This window comes from Aedes albopictus, chromosome 3 (genome assembly GCF_035046485.1).
Source record: "Aedes albopictus strain Foshan chromosome 3, AalbF5, whole genome shotgun sequence".
In the NCBI taxonomy this organism is placed as follows: Eukaryota; Metazoa; Arthropoda; class Insecta; order Diptera; family Culicidae; genus Aedes; species Aedes albopictus.
Window position 1 is genome coordinate 141,649,043 of NC_085138.1, and position 24,348 is coordinate 141,673,390.

At 40.2% G+C, this 24,348-nt stretch overlaps 1 protein-coding gene across 3 annotated transcripts in view; it reads left to right on the forward strand.

The window, feature by feature from the left end:
• Positions 1-24,348, forward strand: part of LOC109424108 (dihydropyrimidinase) — a 138,305-nt gene that overhangs the window by 45,456 nt on the left and 68,501 nt on the right. For 2 of the 3 annotated variants that reach the window (XM_029880135.2, XM_029880136.2), the window contains exon 2: positions 7,971-8,157. In XM_029880135.2, the coding sequence (XP_029735995.1) occupies positions 8,110-8,157 (48 nt within the window). In that variant the 5' untranslated portion in view covers positions 7,971-8,109. Of the gene's footprint in view, positions 1-7,938; positions 8,158-24,348 lie in introns of those variants that run through there. The other variant, XM_062856928.1, reaches the window with a different exon arrangement.

Here is a 24,348-nt window from a genome sequence, read left to right on the forward strand (position 1 = left end):
AAATAGTGATTTAACGTCGAATGAAACTAAAATTTCATCGTCGTTAACGGATAAATTCTGTACTAGTTCTGTGAATTGTTCGGAATTCTTGACAGATCTACTGTGAAATTTTTTAGGCATGTTTTGGAATTCTTGTACTAAATATTTGGCAATTTTGTGTGTAGGTGAACCTATGGCTGAAACAATCTCACGCATTTCATTTCCAGGTTTATGAACTTTGGGAAGTCCTTTTATTCTTGGCAATGAAGGGTTAGATTCTTTCAGGCTTTTAATGACGCTTCCTAAAACTGGTGTAGACTCTTTGAGAGTTTTGTCAACACGTCTTACTAATCCTGGAAGAGGATCAGTACGTTGTTTTCGGTAAGGTCCATTTTGAATCTTGTTATTCATTATTTCATCATAGTCCTCTTTGTTCATGATTACTGTTTTGTTTCCTTTGTCAGCTTTCAGATAGAAAACTGGTTTCTGGTTAAGTTCTTTGATTATTCGTTGTTCTTTCAGGTGTTCTTTGTTCAATTTGTTTTGTTGTGTGTTTTGAATAGTGTTAGCTGTTTGTGTTCTGATTTCTTGAATCTGTGGTGTCTGTAAATTGTTCGTGTTGATAGCTGTTTCAATGTCGATTATGGTTTGTGTTGAATCTGGTTTAGAGTGTACTGCGTAGTTAAGACCTTTGTTGAGAAGGGTCAACTGTTCTTCCGTAAACTGTTCGGAAGAGCGATTGACCACTAACCCAGTTAGTTCTTGTGTTGTGTTTTGTGGTTGTGTAGAAGAACATGTAAACTTCGGATTTTGCATCTTTAATGCTTTAAGTTTTTTATCTAGTAATTTCCTTTTTCTTTCTGATTCACAAAATTCTGCAACTTTTACTTTTGTTAGAAAATTAGGGAAAGATTCAGGATAATCTTTCGCTAACTTTAAATGGAGAGAATAACAATAACTACGCAGTACACTCTAAACCAGATTCAACACAAACCATAATCGACATTGAAACAGCTATCAACACGAACAATTTACAGACACCACAGATTCAAGAAATCAGAACACAAACAGCTAACACTATTCAAAACACACAACAAAACAAATTGAACAAAGAACACCTGAAAGAACAACGAATAATCAAAGAACTTAACCAGAAACCAGTTTTCTATCTGAAAGCTGACAAAGGAAACAAAACAGTAATCATGAACAAAGAGGACTATGATGAAATAATGAATAACAAGATTCAAAATGGACCTTACCGAAAACAACGTACTGATCCTCTTCCAGGATTAGTAAGACGTGTTGACAAAACTCTCAAAGAGTCTACACCAGTTTTAGGAAGCGTCATTAAAAGCCTGAAAGAATCTAACCCTTCATTGCCAAGAATAAAAGGACTTCCCAAAGTTCATAAACCTGGAAATGAAATGCGTGAGATTGTTTCAGCCATAGGTTCACCTACACACAAAATTGCCAAATATTTAGTACAAGAATTCCAAAACATGCCTAAAAAATTTCACAGTAGATCTGTCAAGAATTCCGAACAATTCACAGAACTAGTACAGAATTTATCCGTTAACGACGATGAAATTTTAGTTTCATTCGACGTTAAATCACTATTTCCAAGCATTCCAGTTAAAGAGGCCATTAACCTACTAGAAGATTGGCTTCTGAACCAATATGAAGATTCAAATTCAGATTGGATTAAGAAAGTTCGTACATACATCAAATTAACCAAACTTTGTATGGAAGAAAATTATTTTTCGTTCAGAAATGAAACCTACAAACAACTTAATGGTGCCCCCATGGGCAATCCACTTTCTCCATTTTTAAGTGAAATTTTTATGGCAAATTTGGAAAAACGCTTAGAAAACAACAAACAGCTTCCTGAAGTCTGGTGGAGATACGTTGACGACGTGTTTAGCATTGTTAAGAAACATCTTTTACCTGAAATCTTGAACAATATCAATAATGCACACAAAAACATCGAATTCACTTGTGAAATTGAACAGAACAACCAACTACCATTTTTGGACATACTCATCGTAAAACAAGAATCAACATTTTCCTTCGAAATTTACAGAAAACCGACACACACTCAACGCACTATTCCAAATTCATCAAATCACTCACATCAACACAAAATTGCATCCTTCAATCACATGATACACCGAATGCAGACACTTCCACTTAGTGAAACAGGAAAAACGAAAGAACTTAATTACATTTTCGAAACAGCACAGTTGAACGGTTACACAAAACAAACAATACAACAGATCATCAACAAAAAGACACAACAACAATACAGACGTTCTTTGACTACACTGACACGGACAGAACCTACACTTAAACGGATAACTGTGAACTACAACAATGACACCAAAAAACTCCGACCAATTCTCAGAAAGTTTGGTTTTGAATTAGTTTTCACAAGCAAAGCTAACCAACTTCAAACTCTCTTAGGATCTACGAAAGACCCGTTGGACAACTTAACAAAATCTGGTGTTTACAAAGTAACATGTAATCACTGTGACAAAATATACATAGGACAAACAAAACGCACACTCAACACACGATTCAAAGAACACATAACGGAAGTATCAAAAGCACACAAAGACACAGACAAGGGACTCATTCATCATTTTAAATCTAAAGTTGCTGAACATATTTTCAATGAAGGACATTTTATGAATACTTCAAATATTAAACTCTTACGACACATTACAAACCCATGGAAACTTGATGTTGCAGAAAGTTTAGAAATTTACAAACAAAACAATAAAAAACTACTTAACAAGGATCAGGGCAATGGGTACACGTGGCTGTTTAAATTTTTACCTAACACACACAAAACATTACACAATATACAAAACACAAATTGACTACCTACCAAATCGGCAGGAAAAAATAACACAACAAACACCAATTGACTACCTACCAAATCGGTAGGAATTTTCCTAGCTTTAGGTATCTTATTGACACCCTGTTTTCTAACAGGCAGATACACCCCCCTTTTTTACAAATATGTACCTACAATTTTGTACCTACATTTTTATACCTACACTTTTACCTACACACGTACCTACACATACACTCCTAGTATAAATACCACAACGAATGCGAGGTTTTCTTCAGTCGAGCACTTGACACTGAAGAAGTCTGTAAGTCACAGACGAAATAGGCCTATCTGTCCGAAGATAAGCACAGTAGTAGAATTAAAAGGAATTTGCTCGTCCTTTCTAGTTTTTCTTTAAAAGAGTTATTCATTTTTTATTTTCTTTTGCAAAAGTAAAGTATTAGTGAAGTGTTTTTAAATTAAACTAGAGTCTGAAGTGGTTTCTGTTGTTTTCCTTGGACCCGGAGACTTTTATGCAGCTCAGTTCTGACCTCACGATACTCATCGCATCCCCACACCACATGCTCGATATCCTGGTAAGCCACGCAGACACAGAGATTGCTTTCCGAGAGAATACAGAAGGTATGTGCATTCAACAAATAGTGGTTGGACATCATTTGAAATTTATTAAGTAAAACTTTGAAAAAAGTTTTTGGTAACATCGATTACGCCGCCGAAAGATTTTCTCGTTGTTTTGCAAAGTACCATAAATAACAATGACCAAAAACAGCGAGTATATATTGAATAACAACTGTGGTAGATTCTATAGAACATAGAAGCCGTAGACTCAAAGACATTTTGTGGTCCTTACTAAGTCCAACAGCCGTGCGAAAGACTTGTCTCTCGAGGAAGATTGAGAATATCAGCTTACATATACGTAGATTGAATGGCGATTGATGTCAGGCGACCCGCAAGCGGCAAGGTAGGCCTACTGCTCATCTTTTACGAGTGTATTAGTGTGACTGGCAACGCGACCAGAAGCCTGGTCGAATCCTGCTTGGAAATCGGTTTGTTTTGCCGATGGGGATGGCCCGCGAAATCGCATTGTGTTGTTTGGGAAGGCTCGCTCGATGCATGTTAGGTAGAGGCGTAGTTTGTTCGAGTTTGACGTGCCTGCACCCTCTTTGATTGATGTAGATTATGTAGACCTCGAAATCCTGAACTGTACGATATCTTGATAACTTTACAATGTCGTACAACCTCAAACAGGTTATTTCGTTGCATTGTGAAGTACGATAGATTACAACGATTGTGCAGGTTTCTGTTGTGCAGATGTCACTGTGACTTACATCTAACAAATAAATACTTGCTTACTAGAAGCCACAGTGACTATTACACAACATAAACCTGCGCCGCCGTGACTCTTCTGTGACAAGTTTGTTACTTGGGAATACATTCTGAATATGTTGAGATCTAGATGTTGGATTTCTCGGCTATGCAGTCTCCAAACTCCTTGGAACGACAACGGGTTTAATTCGTCCCTACGTTTCGGCAATGTTTATTGCCATCTTCAGGGGAAAAATCATTTGGTTCGTTCTGTGTATATAGTCTTTGCTAAGCGGAATGTAGCAAAGACTATAGACACAACACAGAACGAACCAAATGATTTTTTCCCCTGAAGATGGCAATAAACATTGCCGAAACGTAGGGACGAATTAAACCCGTTGTCGTTCCAAGGAGTTCTGAGACTGCATAGCCGAGAAATCCAACATCTAGTGCATCCAAACAGTCGAACACTCAAACCTATGTTGAGATCCGTGCTCTTCAGGACATTTGGTAATTCTTATAATGTCGTACAACCTCAAAAAGGACTTCTCGTCGGAATATGGAGTACCTTGGATATCAGTGGACAATAACCACAATCGAAGATTGAATGGCAGATGAGGTTGATTAAGAAGACCTTGTAAATCCTGAACCGCAGGTTATTTTACAACAAACACAATGGTAGATTGAGTAGTGGTTGATGTAGATTCTGTAGACCTTGTCAATGGTGAACTGCAGGACATTTTGAAACCCTTACAATGTCGTACGACCTCAGAAAGGACTACTCGTTGCATTTCGGAGCACCATGAATATCAGCGGGCAGTAACCGCAACCGTAGGTTGAATGGCAATTGAGGTAGATTATGTAGAACTTGAAAGTCCTGAACCCCAGAACATGTTGAAAACCTTACAATGTCGTACGACCTCAAAAGAAACTTCTCGTTGCTTTGCGGAGCACCATGGATACCAGCGGACTGTAACCGCGAACGTAGATTGAATGGCAATTGAGGTAGATTTTGTAGAACTTGAAAATCATGAACTCCAGGACATTTTGTAAACCGTACAATGTCGAACAACCTCAGAAAGGACTTTTCGTTGCATTTCGGAGCCCCATGGATATCAACGGACAGTACCCGCAAACGTAGATTGAATGGCAATTGAGGTAGATTATGTTGAACTTCAAAGTCCTGAATTCCAGGACATTTTGTAAACCTTACAATGTCGTACAAGGCTGGCCCAAATACAAAAATGTCGAAAACTTCCACCGGGCACCCTCTACAATCGTGCATTTAGATGAGAAGAACAATCTGTGAAAGATTCAGCTCAATGGGTTGAAAATTGAGCTGGCGCAAACGAGTTGAAGGTTTGTATGGGATGTTCAGTCCAAATATATGGGAAATTGGATGACCTCTAGTCCCTCATTCAGCACGCCGGTTTGGCGAGTTCGGCGTGCTGAAGATTGGTCTTCTCATCCAAAGGCACGATTCTAAAGGGTGCCCCTTGTGAATTTTGAAAACTTTTTTTCGCATCATACATATGTGGGCCGGTTCAATGTCGTATGTCCTCAGAAAGGGCTAATCGTTGCATTCCGAAGCACCATTGATACCAGCGGACAATAACCACAAACGTAGATTGACTGGTGACTGTTGTCCATGAAGTCGTAACTCCAGGATAGTTTGGGTATCTTAGAACATCCAAACAGTAAGAAAGCAGTTGCCAGCTTATGTCTGGCGACTCTAGGAGTATTCTCACACTCTTGCTTCATGAAATAATTGCAGATATAACATTGAGGAGCTTACAGAGTATTATTACTGTGATTCAATAGTATATTGGAGGCCTTAAGATGATCTAGGTTCATAAGACACGTTCAACAAAGTAAACTGGTCATCTAGGATCTGTGAAACATATTTTCTTATGGCTCAAGTCATGACTGTAAACAGTTTCATGAAGCATTCCAATAAAATATAAATAAAAGCCATCCCAAGAAACAGAACTAGCTGAACAACAGTTTCTTAAGCTAAAGTTTGCTTAAGAGTGGTTTGTTCCACTTTTGTACAGCAAAAATGTTTGTTGGGATCTGTTGTGGTGGTTTTTGCCTTTTGTGAAACTGGCAGCACTGGTATCGTCTGATGTATATAGCAGTACAAACAGAAGTGAATTAGAAGTGAAAGTGTTGGGAAGTTTGTTTCTGGGGATGGTAGAAAAATACTATAATGTAAGTAATATTTAAGACAATTTTTAAAAATGTATTTAAAACGAAATTAATAAAATTACAGCATTGAAGCTGACCACAAAAAAGGCTGTTCTCAATATGTATGTAGTCACCCCGGAACTAAATCATCCCAACACCATCTATTTCGGCTCTCCAAAATAAGGGGGGTGGGTGTCCATTGGTGCAGCTTAATGTACCACTATTTCACTTAATTAATAAAAAAAATAACTTAAAAGCTCAAAAAACCACTGAGATCTAGAGTTTTGAAAATTGTCGGATTGTCCTGCCACTTTACGGGTTACAAGTGAGTAAGAACAAAATAAACATTACATTATCGTTAGAAGTTTACTTCTTGAGATTTGTGCATTTCAGGTTCTGGAGCAATGATGAAATGGGTTGTTTAGACGTTTGTCCTTAAATACGAATTTTAGAACGGGTTTATGTGAGATTAAGAGTTGAAAAGATTGAAAAGAATTGATGGTAAAATTGCCATTTAAAATCTCAAAAAATAGGTACATACGCTTGCTCTCTTCTTTGAACCGAGGATGGTTTCGTAGGCCGAGATACGCTGCTCCCATGCTGCTTCATACATCACTTCCAAAGCACCACCAGAGAGAGTGAAACGGTACCTACACTCAAATATACCGCCAAATGGGCATCATCCTAAACCTAAACTAAATAACCACGCCGATTTGTGCCTCTGCCCTGTAGGTGCTTTATTTGTTAGGCCTCAAATCATACCGGTGCACCGCTGAAGACCCCTCATCGAACTAGGTCTCGGTCGGTCGGTCGGTCGGCATTGAAGGTTGCGATAAATATTGGTTTTTCTTATTTCCACTTTCGAAGGCTTTTCAAAAAAACATTTCTCTCCGTATGAGTTGATGTTATAAGAACGAACGCTGTGGTGTAGATAGATACGCAACAACGATGGACACAGGATGGGAGGTGCAAAATTCGATTACAGAGCCGAGCTAAGAAGAGATCGATCGATAGTGGTTGGTCGGATGCTGGTTGATGTTGTTTGCTGAAATGATTTGTAAAAAGCTGGGTTTCAGCTGCGTGTTTGCTTCGTTGACTTCGGCTGTATCAGATTACACAGTAGGGTGTGGCAAGATTCCAAAAGTTTTCAATCAAAAAATCATCTTCCTGGGTGCTGTTTTTATTATTTTTTACAAATTACAGGTTGTAGGATACATAAACTTAAACTTAATATTATATTTTAAAACGTTTAGTATTTTCTTTTAAAATGATTTTAGTCCAGAAAGTACGAGAATTTTCAAACTTTTTTTTTATTTTAAAGCTGATTATTGATTTTTTTTTATGATAGCACCGCCCTATTGCACATGTGTTTAGATTACAACCGGCGGATCATAAGTGGTGCTCAGTCAGCATCGGAAAAGGGTCGAATCAAAGAAGTGTGATAGAAACGGTTCCATTTGGATATGGGCATCATCGGATAGTTTGTGTAACTGCTAACTCCGGGCCGTTGTTGTTGTTATTGTTGAGATGCCCAGCAATGCAATGTAATGACTATGACGACGGTGGGAAAGTTTACGTCGTTGTAATTGAAGTGTGTGATTATCGACCATTAGGGATCAATAAACATCAATTTTTTCATTCACAGTTATAACCGAGAACAACAATTTCTGCCTATGAAAACGATACAAGTGTGAGGTGAAGAAAAAGAAGAAGAAAAAAGGGGGATACAGTGAACGTGTGGAATAGTGAGTAAACTTGGTGGAACAAGAAGATAATTAGCAGCAATGGCAGCGCCAGTAGCACCAGTTAAAAAAGTACCGATCCATCTACAGGTGAGTTCAATCAACTCTTATATTATGCTAACTGTTCTAAATTGTATTGTAATTGTATTCGCTCATTGCACAAGGTACGAATAGTTAAAGACGGCAACATGAATGAATCATTCATTTGAATTTTAGCGCTGAAGGTTCCAAACACATCTTTGAAGAACTGAAAATTGTAACGTGACAACTCCGAGATTGACATTTTTCAGATCTACACTTTTAATCCTCTACTTCCAATGGTTGTTCTAGAACACCATCGATTTTCGACAAACTCTTTTTTTTTTCTTCTAAACCATAGGGGGATAAATCTGCTCATCAGACACCCTAACAGGAAGGTTAGGATAGTGTGGGGCTGAGGCCGTCTTCTACTACAATAGTAGAAGCCAGGACTACTCTCTCCTCGACCCACTAAACACATTCCTATGGTCGCCAAACCCTACGTCTCTCCGGAACCACCAAGAAGGTATTGCTTCAGAGAGGGGCTAGTGCATATCGCACACTCAAGGTTAGCTGCCGTAGCCTTGCAGCAACGAACATCGATGACTCGCTCTGGAGAGTCCATCACGGTAGCATGCTGGCGCTTAGCCAGTTTCCCGAGTGGTCCTCGCCACTCCCTTTGTCCTCGGAAGGCGGGCAGGGTCAACCCCGCCCGCGCCCCACTGCTGAGCGGACATCAAGAACTGATGCCCACATGCAACCCGATCTGACCTGCCCGCAAAGGAAGGGTATCACTACCCTTCAGGCCCTATCAGATGCATCCGTAGGTTGCAGACAGCAGGGTCTCACCTACCCCGACCCTTGCCGGGGACCCCTTTCCAACCGTGGGCTCAGAGCCAACCCAGTAGACTGACGCCACGACAGCACCGCTACCGGGACTTCCTCTCCGCGGCCACTTAATCGCTGTGAGGGTCGATCTCGACCGCAGGGCACCGGTATGACCTACGAAGCCGACTTCGAACCCCTGGACCACCTCTTGTACTGCATCTGGACTAGCCATTCTCCGAGTCCACGCGCCACCTCCTCTGTAGCTCCCAGACGATATGGGTGATAGCCGTTGAAACGGCATTCCAGCTAATCTCATCCCTACACATTCTCTGGACCAAGTTGGACGGAGTTGTGTCTTCCCCGCATGTGGCAAGCATGCGGTCACGCATTGTGCGAAAACGCGGGCACACGAACAAAACATGTTCCGCCGTTTCCTCTAAACCATTGCACACTGGGCATTCGGGAGAATCCGCATGCCCGAAACGGTGTAGATACTTTCGGAAGCAACCATGACCTGTAAGGACCTGTGTCAGGTGGAATGTAACTTCCCCATGGCGCCTATTAATCCAACTATCTACCCTCGGTATCAACCTATAGGTCCACCTTCTTTTGGTGGAACTGTCCCACGCGCGCTGCCATTTGACCATAGAGGCCATCCTGGCAGTCCTGCGTATGCCTCTTGTGCCGCGCATTTCGAAGCACTCCATGTCCTCACTGATAAGAATGCTGATAGGCACCATACCAGTAATGACGCAGAGAGCGTCGTGTGACACGGTACGGTACGCGCTCGCAACCCTCAGGCACATAAGCCTGTAAGTACTTTCCAGCTTCCGTCGGTAGCATTTAGTACTTAGTGCGGTTCCAAACGCCGGGCCGCCATACCTAAGTATGGACGTAGCAACACTAGCCAGAAGCTTACGCTTACTGGCGTACACCGCAGAGCTATTGGGCATCATCCGGGACAGTGCCGCAATAGCTGTGCAGGCTCTTTTACAGGCATAATCGACGTGGCTACCGAAGGTAAGCTTATCATCGATCATCACGCCCAAGTGCTTGACAGAGCGCTTTGACAGGATAGTGCACTCTCCTACACTGATCTCCGTCTGCTGCGCCGACTGCATGTTGTTAACAACCGTCACCTCTGTCTTGTGGTGAGCCAGCTCCAGTTTCCTGGACCGCATCCACGCCTCCACAACCTTGATCGAGTGGTTGGTAGTCAACTTTACCTCCTCGATCGTTTCACCGTAGACTTCGAGCGTAGTATCGTCGGCAAATCCGACAATCACCACTCCCACTGGGTACTCTAACCTCAACACCTCGTCGTACATGACATTCCATAACACCGGACCCAGGATGGAACCTTGCGGGACTCCTGAGGTTATGTGAAAGCACTTCCGACCCACCTCCGTGTCGTAAACTAGTACGCGATTCTGGAAGTAGCTTCCGAGAATCTTGTACAAGTACTCCGGTATCCCCAGACGCAAGAGCGCATCGGCAATAGCAGCCCAACTGGCGCTATTAAATGCATTCCTTACGTCCAGAGTCACTATCCCGCAGAAGCGAATTCCCCTCCTCTTAGGCTCGAGTGCTTTCTCGGCGGTTTTTGTAACCGACAAGATAGCGTCTACGGTGGACCTCCCCTTCCGGAAGCCATACTGGTTGCTCGAAAGACCATTGCCCTCAGTGAACCTCAACATTCTATTGAGGATGATCTTTTCGAGCACCTTCCCCGCCGTGTCAATCAAGCATATTGGTCTATATGCCGACGGGTCTCCGGGTGGTTTCCCCGCCTTTGGCAATAGTACCAGGCTCTGCCTCTTCCAAGCTTCTGGGAAGACTCCCTCGTCCAGGCATTTCTGCATAGCAGACCTGAACATCTCGGGAGCCTCTGCAATAGCTACTTTTAAGGCCAGGTTCGGAACTCCGTCCGGACCTGGGGCCTTACCTACGCTAAGGGACTTAGCTATCCCCGCAAGTTCCACATCGGTGACCCTTTCCTCATCGCCAGCCTCAGTCCCCGGCTGTCCTACGAAAGGAGGCCAAGGACTAGGATCATGACGCGGAAAAAGTCCTCCAATGATCCCCTCCAACATCTATGGAGATTGCTCTGTAGGAGCCATCACACCTCTCGTCTTGGCCATAACGATGCTGTAGGCGTCACCCCACGGGTTCTTATTGGCACTTTGACAGAGACCCTCAAAGCAGGCCTTTTTGCTTGCTCTTATCTCGGTCTTGAGCGCGGCTTGTGCAGCGGCGAACACCACCCGCCGTTCGTTTCGCTCTTCCTCTGATCGTGCTCGCTGGATCCGCCGCCTAGTCCGTAGGCAGGCGCGGCGCGAACCTGCGTCGGTCCACCAGTAACACGACAAACTCTGGACAAACGGACCGGGAGCGGTCGCGTCATGTACTGAGTACACGCACCATGAAAAATGCACGGTTGTGGTACACAGCGTCAGCGCGGTGTCGCTGCAGGGAGTCAAAGACACGACTGCTCGAGGGATAACCCTTTGGAACCGAAGGGGTCATACTCAAATTTTTACTGTATGTTCATCAACTAGTTGTGTATCAGTGGTTCAAATTTGGTAAAGATCGGCACATTCTACAAGAAGTTATGAAGATTCTAGAAAAAGGTATAATTATCCGATAGCCAACTTTGAGCTGTTATATCTCCGGATTCAATGAACCGAATGTAATGAAATTTTGATCATTTATGACTTATATAATGAACTTTGATAAGCAGTTTAATTAATTTCAAATTATAATAAGAAAATTATTACGGCGATTTTATTTATTCTGTTTTTTTAGTAAATTTATCTATTTTTCATATGCATCCCATTACTTTTTCCATTTAATACCGGCTATTTGGTTGCTTTCCTTTGAAACATAAATATATTCAAGTCAATTAGAGGGAATTTAAATGAACTATAATTACTATCTCGAATTCTGAAACGATGATGAAGTTTTGGATAAATTGGTGTTAAATAATCCAATCATAATAATTTTCTTTCGAGTAAAAAAATTTAAGTTTAGTCAAACGTTTTTCATAGCTCATTATATAAGTCATAAATGATCAAAATTTCATTGCATTCGGTTCATTGAATCCGGAGATATAACAGCTCACAGTTGGCTATCGGATAATTATACCTTTTTCTAGAATCTTCATAACTTCGTGTAGAATGTGCCGATCTTTACCAAATTTGAACCACTGATACACAAATAGTTGATGAACATACAGTAAAAATTTGAGAATATTTGATGCCCTTTCCGAAAAGTTACAGCGAGTTGAACATTTTCTGAAAAGTGAAAATTTTACCTGTCCCAGTTATTTTGAGTATCCCCTGTATATGACTCCAACGTAGAAACGGCTGTATAAATTCACCCATTCGATAAAACAGAATACTGTCTTCGGTAAAGTTGTTGCAAATTGGGTCCTCTATTTGAAAAAAAAGGGATATTTGTACTTGGGGCTTCATTGATAACCTAGAACATCCTAAACACCATGAAATTTAGAAAATCGAAATAATTGACATACCAGTTGTTCTAATAGCTGAGCTTGGATGTGGGTTACGTTTTTATGTATTCATTTAGGGGATTATTCTAGGTATTCCAAACTGTTCTATAGTGAAGTCCTTAAAATATACAAGAATAATTTTATGTATTTTCGCCACAAATAATAGCATTGCATTACCTACTGGGATCCGTGAAGCTCTTGGCATCTGTAATGTCATTTATAGACACTACAGGAATATTCCAGGTCAGCCAAACTACCTTGGAGTTCAGAACTACAACAACAGCCATATCTGCTATACTGAGTAACGTTGCATAATCAACCGCAGTTACTGAAGCAATCTGAAGTTTTTAATTATAAACTTTTGGGACACTTAGGGTCGTCCAAAGTGTTCTATAATGAAGTCCTTCAAATCTACAAGACTAACTATCACCATAAATAATAGTATTGTATAATCTGCTGGGATCCATGAAGCTCTTGACATCTACAATGTCATTTATAGACACTATAGGGATATTCCAGGTCAGCCAAACTACCTTCAAGTTCAGGACTTCAGGTCTACACTTGTAACAGCATCCATATCTGTTATATTGAGTAACGTTGAATATTTATCCGTGTTTACTGGACCAATCTGAAGTCTACTTTTTTTTATTATAAACCTTTGGGACATTCAGGTTCGCCCAAACTGTTATATTGCTAATTTAGAGAAAACTTTCCGTTTTACGGTAGAACGAAAAGCTACCGCAGCTGTCAGACTACTGATTTTCACTGAGGTATTATCAGTCTACCCTAGCGAGCCCTAGCGATGCCTTGGATAGCCTTGGATGCGACGCCGATGATCATTGTTTGTTGTTGGTTTTCAGTTCAATTCACCTTGCAAGCATGCTTTGATATGGCCTTCAGTTTCAATGATAGGATGATTTTCAAGCCTGCGGTAGGACTTTGACAGCTGCGGTAGAACTCGGCGGCTACCGCAGAGTGGAAATTTTTCTAAAAATCCGCAATATAATGAAGTCCTTCAAATCTACAAGAAACCATAAATAAAAGCATAGCAGTATTTGCCGAGATCCGTGAAGCTCTTGAAATCTCAAATGTCATTTAGAGTTGCTATCGGAATGTTCCAGGTCATCCAAACTATTTATGTGTTCAGAACTTCAGGTCTACATTCGTAACATCAGATATATCTGACATACTGAGTAACGTTTCATAATCAACCTGAAGTCTACTTTTTATTATTATGAACCTCTGGAACCATTGAGGGTCATCCAAACTATCCTGAAGTTTGGCTCTTGATAGTAACAGTAACTTTGTATAATGAAAGGAGTTACCGTTACACCCATGGGCTTAAGGATCCAAACTCAAGAACAGTTTGGATGACCTAGGATATCCTGACTGATCTGATACTGTCTAGTAACCTTTCAGAAGAATTACTAAACGTTATAGATTACAAATCGTAGCTTTGTATAGTGAAATAAGTTACCGTTACACCCGTAGACTTAAGGATCTAAACTCAAGTACAGTTTGGATTCCCTCCAGGAATCCCTAGGTCAATTCCTGAAGAAATTCCTGTAGGAATAGCTGAAGAAAACCTTGGTGTAATTCCTGGAGAAACTGCTGAAAGAATCCATGGAGAAATTTTCAAAAAATTCCGAACGCGATTTTTTTCACAAATTTCATCTCTCAATTTGCCAATTAGCAACATTTCGTGCCTTCTAATTACAAGTTTTTCCCGTATGTTTCAGACATACCAGCTAATCTGGTAAAATGCCAGTAAATTGGGCATTATGTATCATTGTACTATTAAAAGAACCCTCGAAGAAATACTTAAAACAACATCTGGAGGACTTCTGGAATCTCTGGCGGAATTCTTGTAAGAATTACTGATCAAGTTATTGGGTAAATTCCTGGAGGGATTCTAGGGCAAAAAACCTGGTGAAATTTACGGAACCTCTGGAAGAATTCTCGAAGAAATTCCCGGAAGGATTCATTGAGAAATTATTGCAAAAATCCCAGAAAGAATTTTTGAAAAAATCCTTGGAGGAATTCTTGGAATAATACCTGAAGAAATTCTTAAAGAATTAGAATTTTATGTACGAATTGTAGGAAAAATCCCAGAAGAAATCTTGGAAGAATATTTCGAAGACTTCCTGGAGGAGTTTTTGGAAGAATTCCAGGAAAAACTATTGAAACAACCCCTGGATGCATTCTTGGAGGAATCCCTGGAGCAGTTTTTGGAAAAAAAAACTCATGGGAGAACCATTTAAAGAATCCACGGAGAAATTCTCAAAATAATCTCTAGAGGGCTTCTAGGAAGAATCTCTGGTGGAAATTCTTGGAAGAATCTGTGATGGAATTCTTAGAAAAACCCCTGGTGGAATTCCTACAGAACTCCTTGGAGGAATCCATGGAAGGAATACCGGGAGAAATCACTGGATGAAGTCTTGATAGAATCCATGTCGGAATTCTTGGAAAAATCCTTGGCGGATTTCTTGGAATATTTTTTTTATTCTTCAATCACTTAACCAAATTCACAGCTCTATTGTCCACTAGGGCACTGCGTGAGCGATTCCAATTTTACAGCGCCTAAATGTATTCTATTCTAGTTGTACTACATCGAACTGGTTGCCGTTGCGCTGCTTTCACTTTCTACCCTATCATGGTAGAATGATGAGCACGAGAATGTTGATGTGTGGCTGTTGGTTGTTCCTGTTTCCAGTCCGATTGGGGATCCATTATGGGTTGCCGTTCGCCGATGTCCAAGTATCCGGGTTCGTTTGAGCCATGAGCTTAGAAGAGGGTCAGTGTCAGCTGCTCTCAGGGGCAAAGAGTAACTGACGAAAGTGCCGGGGCCGGGATCGAACCCATGACCATCTGCTTATGAAGCAAACGTGTGACCAATTGCGCCACGGGCCCCGACATCTTGGAATAATGCCCGCAGGAAATCTTAAAGAAATTTCTGTACGAATTCTTGGAAGATCTTTACGAAGAGCTCCTGAAGGATTTTTTGGAGGAATTCCTAGAGCATTTATATAGAAAACTCCTGAGAGAATCATTGAAAGAACCCCCGGAAGAAATTCTTAATATCTTGAGGACTTCTGGAAAGAATCTCTGATTCCTGGACAAATTCTTGGATAAATTTCTGGAGGAATTCTGAGAAAGAACCCACAAGAAATTCATGGAAAAAGCTCTGGATGAATTCTTTAACGAATCCCTGGAAGAATTCATAGAAGAGTCTGTAAAGCAATTCTTGGAAGAATTTCTGAAGCAATACTTATAAAAACACGGATAAAATCCAAAGAGGAATTCTTGAAAAAATCCCTGCCGGATTTTTTGAAATTCCTGTACGAATTCAAGGAAGAATCCCATAAGGAGTTCTTGAAAGAACGAAGAATCCGTGGAGCAGTTATAGGAAAAACTTCTGGGAAAATTGTTGAAAGAAATTCTGATGAAATTCTCAAAATAATCGCTGGAGGAATTCTAGAAAGAATCCCTGCTGGAATTCTTGGAAGAACTCCTGGAAAAATACTTAGATAATTGCCTGCACGAAAAATGCTGGAGAAATTCATGGAAGAATATTTGGAATTCTTGCAATACAGATCCCATCGAGATTACTAGCCTTTGCCCAGCAACTCCTATCCCTACCTCCGAGTGGCACCGGCCAGGCTGCCAACCCCGGTGGGAACTTTGTTCGTAGGCAGACAGGGGTGGGGTTTGCTTCTGTAAACCTGAGCGTCTCTTCTCCAGGAGGAGAGGCTCACAACAGCGTCTGATCCCCATTTTAGGGGCGGCTGAACGTCCGAGTGCCAGGGAAGGACTCTAAGCTCAACTGTGCATTGTGGTCCTCCAGAAAGTAGGTAGTTGGTGTCAGGCCCTACAAACTAGCCGTAAAAAAAAATAATGGAAAATCAACAACAGAATAATACGAACTGAGACCAACGGCTACGACCCCAGTGACTTGCGATTGGAAACTCAGTACGTGGAACTGCCGATCTCTCAACTTCATTGGGAGCACCCGTGTACTTGCTGATCTACTGAAGGACCGCGCGTTGGGCAACATGCAGAGACGTGTGATCGGTTGGTGACAAACGAAAATGGCCTACAGGGTGTGGCAGGAAAAAATGCGAAAAGTTCAAGGCACTATTACACGCTAAATATAGGATATATATGTGTATTTTTTCATGACAGTGTATCAGTCAATGTCTATATTCTAGCACTGAAAAATAAAAATGAACATATTTGATGTTTAACATGTGATAATGTAGGCCTAATAAGCGGATATCAATAAACTGCGCGCCCAATGGTCATTAAACAAAATGACTATAACAGTAACAAAATTAGCTCAAATTCGATGAACAACCAGACCACACTGATCCAGAGCCATGTAGTTTCACATACCAGATGAAATAAGTACATATATTTGATGATATTGTAGAGAAAATCAAAAATTTTGTTTTATCAGATGCGAAATTTAGCGACCTGTGTGATTTTCTGCGGTTTGAAAATTCTGATTGTCCTCAGCCTCAGGCGCCGCCCTGTAAAGGTTAGTGATCAAAATGGGAAATTTTTTAATTAACTTTTCAGAAAACTAGCCTATTAGAGATCATGGAACGATGAAACATAGATTTGTTAACGTTAAATGGAAGAAAATGAGGTTTGAAGTTGAAAGACACTTTCGCATTTTTTCCTGCCGCATACTGTTACACAGCCTTAACAGCCCTAGCAGAAACAACAACAGCGTTGATCAAGCATTGTATACAGAGCCAACACAAATTCGACTTAGACCGAACAGAAATTATAGATCACAGCAACAAAACTACCACACTCCCCTTCCTAGAGATATGCCACATCACAAATACTAACCACACAGTACACAAACGTACAGATGTAGAGGCACTCAACACTGCATATGCTGCTCTCTTGCACAGTATTAAGAACCATTACGAACACAACAAGCATGACCGAATTAGACCAGAATGATGAAACTTTACAACCAAGAGAAATATTTCAAAACCGCTGCAACTAACAACAGAGAGGTCCAACCAACAGAAGACTAAAAGCGCGCAAAAATAGTATAGAAACCAATTTTAAATTTTAGTTTTTCACCGCAGTTAGTGTAAGTTTAAAATAATTTCGAACAAAAATCCATAACGGAAACACTAAAGATTTATAAATTACAGCATGTACCAACATTATAAACCCCGACAGTTACAGTTCGCCATAACCCCAAACCAAAAACGAATACTTTATTGTAAGTTAAAAATGTGTAGTATACTTAAAATATTGAAATGAAACCAATAATAATTACAGTTTCCCCTGAAGAAGGCGCCATACCTGGGCCGAAACGTCGGGTTAAATAATAAAACTCGTTTTACAAATCAAAAAGACTGCGTTACCGATAATCAAAACAGCTATAATAGTGCAGTCGAACTCTCATCCAATTAATTATTATGAATTTTATGTTGAACTAAATAAACCATATAAAGGTTGTCCCCGAAACCGGAACGAGTATGTAATTCGCCAATTATTCACCTGTTTATAGGTTTCCGTTTTTTGTCTATGCATAATTTGTAACGGCAGACTGTTGAGCTTTCCGTACACTTTCTACCCTAAGCGCATATGTAGGTGCATATGTCAGTCAGCCGGCGTTATTTTTTATTTATAAATGCGCACCTTCAAGCACACTGGTTGTGGCCTAACTAAGAACCCATCAATCCATGCTACATGTGTGCTACTTTGTTCAGCATGTTAAGTGTTGAAGCCACAACTTCTTCGCCCTTTCCGCATGTTGGGTGTTCTTTTTTATGACTCTGCAGTCTGTATAGTTTTTTGAACTCGTACCCCCACAGGAAACGCCAGACACCTTCAGTAACTTTATCCGTTCTGACTATAGCCGATAACTTCTAATCTAGTGATATATCCGTTTGCAACCCCATTCGTAGCTGGGAGTAGATAAATTAAATAGAGGACAACTCAATTGGTGTATACGCGCTGATGTCACCTCGATAATTTTGGAAGTATCCATCGTCGTCGCTGCGTTGTCGGAAGCTCACTCCTAATCCAGCGCGGGTTAATTGATTGATTAGGTGATTGACAGGGAGAAGCACCCAATCTAGAACGAGTCGCTCGATTGGTTTGCGTCATTGGGACAATTTACATTCTGCGATAGAATGATACTTGTTTGATTGAGGATTTAAGCTTGGAAAGTGAGCCGTTGCTTTTTTTGTCACAAAATTGTTTTTACGACAAATAAATTGTAGCATAGAACCACAATTAGTCTTGTAGAGGTTTCGAGAACCACCATAGAACCGAATATCTTTTATTTTGGTTTTTTGAGGGTTCTAAGAATCTGTTCTGGTCTATTTGACAAAAAAATGTTACTTGGGCTACTTCGTCCTATGCGCTAATTCCCGTCATATCAGAATAGCATTTCGTGTATTATGTTGACTTTTTGCGGAAAGGTTTTATCCAGTCTACGATCCATAAAATTTTCAAATATTTGTATTTATGAACAAATGTCTACCAGGGAGATGGGGTCTGTGGGATGACCAAAATTTGTTCTACGTGGATTATAAAGGGCCCTAACGGAAAATAATCAATTAACACAGATTTTTTCAACTTACCTTCACGAAAAACATAATAGGGTATTGGTTCCCTTCTTAAGCTTGTGGCTCCCATTTTCATCCTACGAAAAACAAAGGATTGAAGCGCTGTTTGTTTTGTTTCTTATTTTTGTATTTTTTGTTAGAAGTGAGCACCCATGAAACCAAAAAGAACGGAATCAATCGGTGCCGTAATCGCTTGTTTTCGAATAGGATGAATATGGGAGCGTGAGATTAATGATGGAACATATACCCTAGATGGAAGCATAATGATGTTTTAGACTATCAATAACTTGCCTCAATAGCACTGGAAATCAAATTGGTCACGTATATTTTACGTTTAAATGTCACTCCAGTTACGAGTAACGGTTTGCTTCCGATTTGCATATGCCGAAGAAAACCACACCAAAACAGCAGTTAGCGAAATGATTTGTCATCACACCACAAAAGCTATATGGTATTCCGACATTTGATTTCACTGCTGCAGAATGTAACGAAAGGTATCCAATAAATCGAATAAATAACTCCCATCGGCAGGGATGGGAACACTCACTTTCAAAGAATTACACTCACTTGCTATTTTCTCAGCTCAGAGGCGTGCAATCAAGAAACGATGTATGGAAGACTTTTGTCTTGTGGTTTTGTCTTAAAGTTTGCTGAATAGAGTAGAGGTCGCACAAGCATACCAAAGTCGTGTACATTCACCTCGTGTAGAGTTACCCTCGCAGTTTCCTCGCGACTTTGGTGTGCGTTTGCGAACTCTACTCTAATCGGCAAACTTATAGACAAAATCACAAGGCAAAAGTCGTCGATACATCGTTCCTTGATTGCACGCTTCTGAGCTGAGAAAGTGAGTGTAACTCTTTGCAAGTGAGCGTTCCCATCCTTGCCCATTGGTATAATGTAAATAATTTTCTTTGTCCTTGGGAGGGGCAAGCAGATGTATGCGTGATTTTATGCGTAAGGTACACCAGGGCAAGTTCAAACAGGTGGGGTAAGATGAAACAGCGGTTTAACGTGATGATGTTTAATGATGATGAACAATTTGTTTACCATAACACACAGTTTTCGATTCAAACAATCTTTAAGTGAAGGATAAATTTCCAAATTTTATTGAAATCCATTTCAAAATGTCGCGATTCATCTTGCCCCGGTGCCGTATGGTTATATTTCACAATAACAGTGATGGCATATCATGATCTGATGGGTAACATTATTTATTAGAATGTGTTGGCTGTTGTTATGAAGGTACATTCATCTATATTTCATGCTCAATATCAATTTACAATTGATTCGTATTGTGAAGAATTTAACCAACTTTTCGAATATACAACTACGGTCGTATCATATTTTTTGACAATTCTATGTCCCATAGTGTAGCGTAGGCGGTGTGACGAAAGTTGAATTAATTTTGCGACCGAAATAGACATGGAGTAGACGGAAATAAAAATCAAAAGATAATTGTTGTTTTGAGCATGATTGTTGTTTTGAGGGCCCATATAGCCGAGGCGGTAAACGCACGGGTATTCAGCATGACCATGCTGAGGGCGACGGGTTCGATTCCCGGTCGGTCCAGGATCTTTTCGTAAAGGAAATTTCCTTGACTTCCTTGGTCATAGAGTATCTTCGTGCCTGCCACACGATATACACATGCAAAATGGTCATTGGCAGAGGAAGCTCTCAGTTAATAACTGTGGAAGTGCTCATAGAACACTAAGCTGAGAAGCAGGCTTTGTCCCAGGGAGGACGTTACGCCAAGAAGAGGAGAGGAGGAGGATTTTTGTTTTACAACAAATCACTAGATTAATTTGTAACCGTGCGTAGACCCGACTTGATAGGTTTGGCAAACGAGGTGGCTTATGTGCCACTCTCCAAGGAGAGACCACCTGTCTGTTGAATTGTCCGACTAAGAATTTTGCATGGAATCTATGGTCTAGGAAGCTTCGTACGGTTGCTTAAGCGGGAAATGATGCCAACTCGATTCAAGCAAAAACGGTTCGATGGGGAATTATCTAGATTGTATCTATATAAATATCACGACCGGGGGAATGCAGGATTGGAGATGCTGGTTTCGAAATACGAAAACTTTAGGAAAGCAAGAAAACCTCAAAAACCGCTTCGCGAGCAAAGGTAAGGTGATAAAGAAACGTAAAAGATCTTCAAACAAGATTTACAAATTTTATTCTCGAGAAATCCTCATTTTCCTATCCTATTCTCTTCCTCAATCAAATCCTCTCTCTTCTCTCTACCCGGGTTCATGTGGGACACACTCAAACGGAGCGTACGCTTATAGTGAATGGCCAAACACTAACCTAACCACGTACCTGCGCGCAGGGTTCATGATGCTGTGGGATGATGAACTGGCTGCGAAATGTTGCTGGGCTGGGTTTAGTGCATGGGCGCACCGGCGAGATGGTTCCAAAACGATAGACTGGCGACACGTGCGATCGGTAGAAATATTTCCGGAAACGTAGCGTATGGTGACGGACGCTACGGGACACGACGGCCACGCCGCGCGTCGGTCGGACGTTCGGTTTAGCTCCCGTCCGTTCGTTGCGGATTTTCGTCGCTCACGTGGAAACCACAGTACCGGTTCTCGACCTCAGCACCTCGTTACTCGCTCGCTCACGCACCAGCTAATCCAAAAAACGGCTTTCCGCCCCAGACTCGCCGCCTGTTGAACAGGCTCACTGTTCAACAAAAGGTTAGGTAAGAAGCGTGTCCCGATCTTAACGACATTACTACATACCTTCAAACTTCAAAAACTTCGATATAGGCAGAACGTACAACCTTGTAACTTTATACTAAATAAAATTCACTCAATTGGAACTGATAAGCTACCTAATAATTAAATGAAAGAGAAAAACTATAACTATAAGAACTTTTTACACTACTTTATCACCACTTCTCACCACTTCAGAAAATTTGGGGGAACACTACTTCGATGCGTTCTGCTCACCGACCAATTGGCCATCTTGACGAAACTTCTGCGCATAGATAATTTTCCATAAAACGGCTTTATTTTAAATCAAGCGCCATCTATGCTTTGAAACGCGCAACATTATATAGGGGAAAGCTTACAACACCATTCCGTCCAGCGTTATATTTTTTTCGGGAAACTGTGTTTTGCTAAGAATTTTGCCAAACATACACAGAAAAAAATATGTAATTAAAATTCAGCGAGATATCATGCACATAAAGGGAATGCTAAAATTGGAGTATATTTATATGAGATATCATGTAAAATTACGTTACGTTCGTGTAAATTTCCGCCAGTAGTCGCGTAACCGGTTGGAGTCCATGATGGTTTACGCGATGCTTGGCGGAAATTTACATGATGGTAATGTAATTTTACATTATATCTCATGTAAAAGTGCACTAACTCTAGCATTCCCTTTATGTGCATGATTTCTCGCTGAATTTTAATTACATATTTTTTTCTGTGTATCGAGATCAATGTTTTTCAAATAAAATTAAAAAAAGAAACAGATATCGTTACAAATTGAAAGTCACCTAATGAATTAGTAATTGGTTATCAAATTATTCATGAGGCATTAAACAATGTGCAAGAAAAAAACTCGATCATTATAGGTCGGTGTTTCGTATGATGAGGATTAGACACTCTGTTTGGTTTTGTTTGGTTTTGTGCTGCTCTCACCTCCTGCTCTATCATGGTAGAATGATGAACAAAAGGTTGTTTTTCTCTCTACCAGTTCGATTGGGTGTTTATTAGAGTAAGGAAGGTATTTTGGACCCTCTGTGGACCCCCTGTGAACAATTTAGCGAAAAAAGAATGACTTTGCCATAAAACACGGATAATTTCAGTAGGCATTACGCAGAGCAACATGTTTTCTGTCGAACAGAAAAACTCAAAGAGAACTCAAAATATTGGTAGTAAATACAAGAAATTACAAAACTCCTGAAGGATCTCTTGCTTCTATTTTGGACCACCTGATTTTATTTATGGACCATCTAGTGCACATGTTTTGGCCCACCTCTTTAAATTTATTTAATTGACAAAATGCTGGTGTTTTCGCAAAACTTCATTCACAGTTTGATACTATGTGAGGGTTACAAAATTTTTATAACTTTTTAAGGTAGGGGACGTTTAAAAATTACGTAACGTTCTAAAGAGGGAGATGTTTTGTTAAAATCGCCAATTATTACACACTAGTTGTCCCGGCAAACTTTGTCTTGCCAAGTTGTGGTGGTTTGACAATTGTCAATTGAAACTTGGCACTCTAGATTGGTTTCATTTCGATCGCGTTGATTTTCTTCCCCGGTCAAAACAAATCAGTACTTTCTAAAATTCCTTTTTTTTAGTTCATTTTCGTAACTTTTTTTACTTATAAACACAGCCACCATGAATACGAATCGAAGCGTTCAAGAGCCATGCAGATCGGTTCACCCGTTCTTGGCTTTTGTTGCCTCAAAGGGACTTCAAACTCAGTTTTATATATATAGATTGTAGTGTAAAGTGTTTCATGAAAAATGTTACGAATAACGTTAACTTATTAACTATTGCATGGCGTAAGGCACCTTGTATAAATTACGCAAAAATTTGAGGGAAGTGTGTGTGTGATAAATATAAGGACATTACACACAAATATTGTATCGAATTGGAAGGTAGTCAAATATATAATAGTTTTGATGGTACGTATTTTATAAAACCTACATTACTAACATATTGTCTCAGTCATCATAGAACTGTCGAGATGGATAGATGTTCTCAACTGGATGAATGAATCCCTGAAACTTCCATTTCGACGAAAAGTTGTTAGTACGCAAATCGAACCCATAACAATCACATTATAAGATAAACGTATAATAACCCAGATCACAGGAGGCCCTAACGTACACTATTTATCTGTTTACATGAAAGTCTCTTCGATAAAGACAAATCAATCAATCAATCTGTTTTCAGAATAGTTGACATGGATTTTTTAGCCCTGTAGGAATAACTGTAGAGATGAATTTGACAGGTGGTCTAAAATATAATCTAATCTGATTATGTTGAATATATTTTGGCCATTGTAATACATATAACAAGCGTAAAAAAATAACTTTGGGTCTGTCTCAAGAGCAAACTTATGTGTTCCTGACAGATTTTGGGCCGCTGAATCCGAATCCGGGCTCAGATTTGCTCCAGCACGTCACAATTTTGAGCTATACCCCAATTTATAGAGCAAAATATGCAGTTTTGGGCTTTTTTGACTGCCAACCATTAAGCATGGAAATATTTTTTTAAGCAATCAAAAAATAAATTGGTCAATTAACATCTAAAAAAGTAAGTAAAGTAAGTAAGTAAACTTGCATGCAACTCTTGGA